The sequence below is a fragment of the Vigna unguiculata genome, chromosome 3 (assembly GCF_004118075.2).
Source record: "Vigna unguiculata cultivar IT97K-499-35 chromosome 3, ASM411807v1, whole genome shotgun sequence".
NCBI lineage: Eukaryota > Viridiplantae > Streptophyta > Magnoliopsida > Fabales > Fabaceae > Vigna > Vigna unguiculata.
Genome location: NC_040281.1, coordinates 54,522,148 through 54,525,304, shown reverse-complemented (window position 1 = coordinate 54,525,304; position 3,157 = coordinate 54,522,148). Strand labels below are relative to the sequence as shown.

Below are 3,157 nucleotides of genomic sequence, written 5' to 3'. Positions count from 1 at the left end.
GCGAGAAATCTTATAATTCGGTTGGATCAATTAAAGGTTTGATGAATTGACTTAGTTACTTATTTTACTTTCTTTTAGTTATTTTATAGGTTTAGTGTAGTACAACAAGTGAATTGGTTCAATTTAATTTTTTTATAACACTAGAATCAAAATATTTATCTAATTTTGCTGATATTATAATAAAGATAGTTGTTAAAAATTAAAATATCAATAAATATAATTTAACAAACAAATAAATTAAATATCTAAATATTTACATATTATTTAAATATATTATGGTACTTAACAAAAATCAAATTTTGAATTTATATGATTAAAAGTAAAATATAATTTTAATAAAAAATTAATAAATTTGAACCAATATAATTAAAAATAATAAATAATGTTAATAAAAAACTATTAAAATATTATTTTTAATGAGTTACAAGTCAACCCAACTCAAACTCTTTTAACTAGTTGATTAAATGAGTTGGACTTACTTCAAACAAATTAAAATTTTTTTATCCTAACTCGTTTTGAACTTACCCAATCCATTTCAAATTTATGGTGAACTGGATTGACTTACGGATTAAAATTCATTTTGACATCTACGTAATTATGAAAAAAAAAAAAAACTTGTTTCGAAATAGTTTGATTTGCCGTATTATTTATAAACTATATTTTTTCTCTTCCGATTAATGTTCATGACTCCATGAGAAAATCCATCCATTACAGAGTCAACTACCATGACTTTTGTCTCTACACTTCTTTATGTGTGAGTGGTGGAGAATGTTTGCAGAAAACAACTTCTGTAATTGGCAAAACATCTTTTATTCACATTAGAATTTGTATATAAGATAGCTAAAAGCTTGTGACATAATACCTGTGAAATTGAAATCTGACTTCTCTCTCCTTCCTATTTTTTATTCTTCTAAAAATGTTTATCAATGATACACCCAAACATGTTCATAATCAAGAAATTAAAAGAAGAGTTCCATGAAAACAAGAAAAGAATAACAATTACGGCATCACATGGTGAGTGTATCATCATCATCATCATCTGGTGATAGCATGCATATGTAACAGATATCATAATTATCATATATGTAGTGAAGATAACCAGATATCTGTTTGTGAAGTAAAATAGGGTTCAAGAAAGACATAAAAAGAAATAATTGCAACAAGACATGCTATCTTAGGGGGTTACATCATGAGAAGAAACACCGAAAGAAGGAGCTACAACAACAGAAGAATAAACCTTAGAACTTCCATACGAAATTCCACAGCAGGCAGAGCCTTGTTCGGGAATGGAACAAACTACAGTTTCTTCAACAAGGATGTCATGTTCATCTCTCATCATGATCTGGTTTTTCCAGGGCATGAATGTGGAATAAAGAGATGCTGAAAGTGCATGGTTCTTCATAACTGCATGTTTAAGAAGTTGGTAAGACCTTGGATTCTTGCCCAAAATGCTGTAATAATCTTGTTCATGAGTGTTCATGATTCCAGGGTTTGGAAAATTTGTTTTGGCATTTCTCCCTCTAAGAAGCCTTGCAGCACAGTCATAAGCCATGGCAGCTTCTTCTGCTTTGTCAAAAGTTCCTAACCAAAGCCTTAGTTTCTGTGAGGAATCCTTGATCTCAGCAATCCATCTTCCTGAAGGTCTTTGTCTAACCCCAAGAAACTTTTTCTCAATCTTTTTTCCTACTTTTGGAATCTTCATCACTCTCTTCTCATAGGGCATCATGGGAAGATTCTTGTTTTGGTTTTGAGATTGGTGTGAAAGTTCTGAGGTGCCTATGTTTTCCATGAGAGTACTATGAGAGTACTTTTAGCATACATATGAGAAGAGGTGAACACTGGTCACTATAAAGGCTTTGATGTAACGATGATGTCGATGATGAGGTTATAGCATGCTATTTGTCGGATTTGGGTTTGTTTCCTTCTTCAAAGGTTATTATACAGAAATAATTAAACACCAATAAAAGAGGAGAATTATGGAATCTTATCAGAAAGAAATACTTTTTAAAAGACATCCGTGTCAGATTGGAAACATGGATGTTGATAAACACTACTCTAACTACTCCTTTAAATTGTGATATGAATACATCTAAATGTGGCATGCTTCTGAAGCATAGTTCAATATTATATATACATATATGTATGTATAGTTTATCGGGTAGAACTAAACTTATTCAAGATGAACTACAAGAAACAAAATTGTAAAAGTTCAGCATCAGTTAATGCCAGGAATATACTGGCAGAATGTAATGGCAGAATTTACAAAGTTACTGTAATCGATTACAGTCGTAATTTTGAAGAAAACAAAGTTATATTTAATCTAGAAATACGGTAACTCATTCTGTAATAGATTATAATATTTATGTAATCGATTATATTAAATCCAAAAACATTACAACTCATTCAGTAATCAATTACATAATAAAGTAATCGATTACAGCATATAAAACGTATTCCCTAATCGATTACAGCATATAAAACGTACTCCTTAAACGATTTCAGCTGAAAAGATGCCGGTTCCACACGATTTCTTCTTAAATATCGCCAATCCCTCACGATTTCTTCCTTTGATCCAAAAAACGTACATGGGCCTCATGATTTCTGAATGAGAAAATGTCCACCCGCAGTACATTTTGCCTAAATTTGTAATTTTTTAAAAACTCGCTTATTATCATAATTATGGAAAGTGATTTGTTTGGCACAAAAAAAAACCCAAAACCTATTATTAAGTAAAATGTTATTTTTCTTATCGAACTTTGAGGTGAATTTTGATACATTTCTATCATATTGAGATTACTGTGACAATAAAAGATTATTGCATTATTATAATTATAACTTTTGTCTGTTCTTATTGAGAAACTATTCTATTACATGATTACATTCCATAGGATGGTAATTTACAATTTTACTTAGACAGAAAAGCAGGGTAAGATGGTATATTGACACCTGTTAATAGAAGGCCATTTGCTATGGTTGAAGTTTGGTGAAGAAAAATCCAAGGGAATGAGCTGATATAAGTTGGTTTTGTTCTGATTTTGATATAATTGAAAAATGAAGTTTTTTTTTAACAAGTACCCTTGAGGGAAGACTCCAACAGCCAAAAAACAAAGTTCACACCTCAAAAGTCCGAAAAGAAACAGAACCCACGTGTTAGTTT

General features: G+C 30.4%; 1 protein-coding gene across 1 annotated transcript; it reads right to left on the bottom strand.

The window, feature by feature from the left end:
• Nucleotides 1-1,021: 1,021 nt before the first annotated feature.
• On the bottom strand, nucleotides 1,022-1,891 carry LOC114178933 (ethylene-responsive transcription factor SHINE 3-like). The gene has a single exon (XM_028065083.1). The coding sequence runs from the start codon at nucleotides 1,787-1,789 to the stop codon at nucleotides 1,175-1,177; it is 615 nt and encodes a 204-aa protein (XP_027920884.1). The 5' UTR covers nucleotides 1,790-1,891; the 3' UTR covers nucleotides 1,022-1,174.
• Between the last annotated feature and the right edge of the window lie 1,266 nt (nucleotides 1,892-3,157).

Bases quoted from the DNA above. Each gene is read 5' to 3' on its own strand.
- LOC114178933 (XM_028065083.1), bottom strand. From the start codon at position 1,789: ATGGAAAACATAGGCACCTCAGAACTTTCACACCAATCTCAAAACCAA.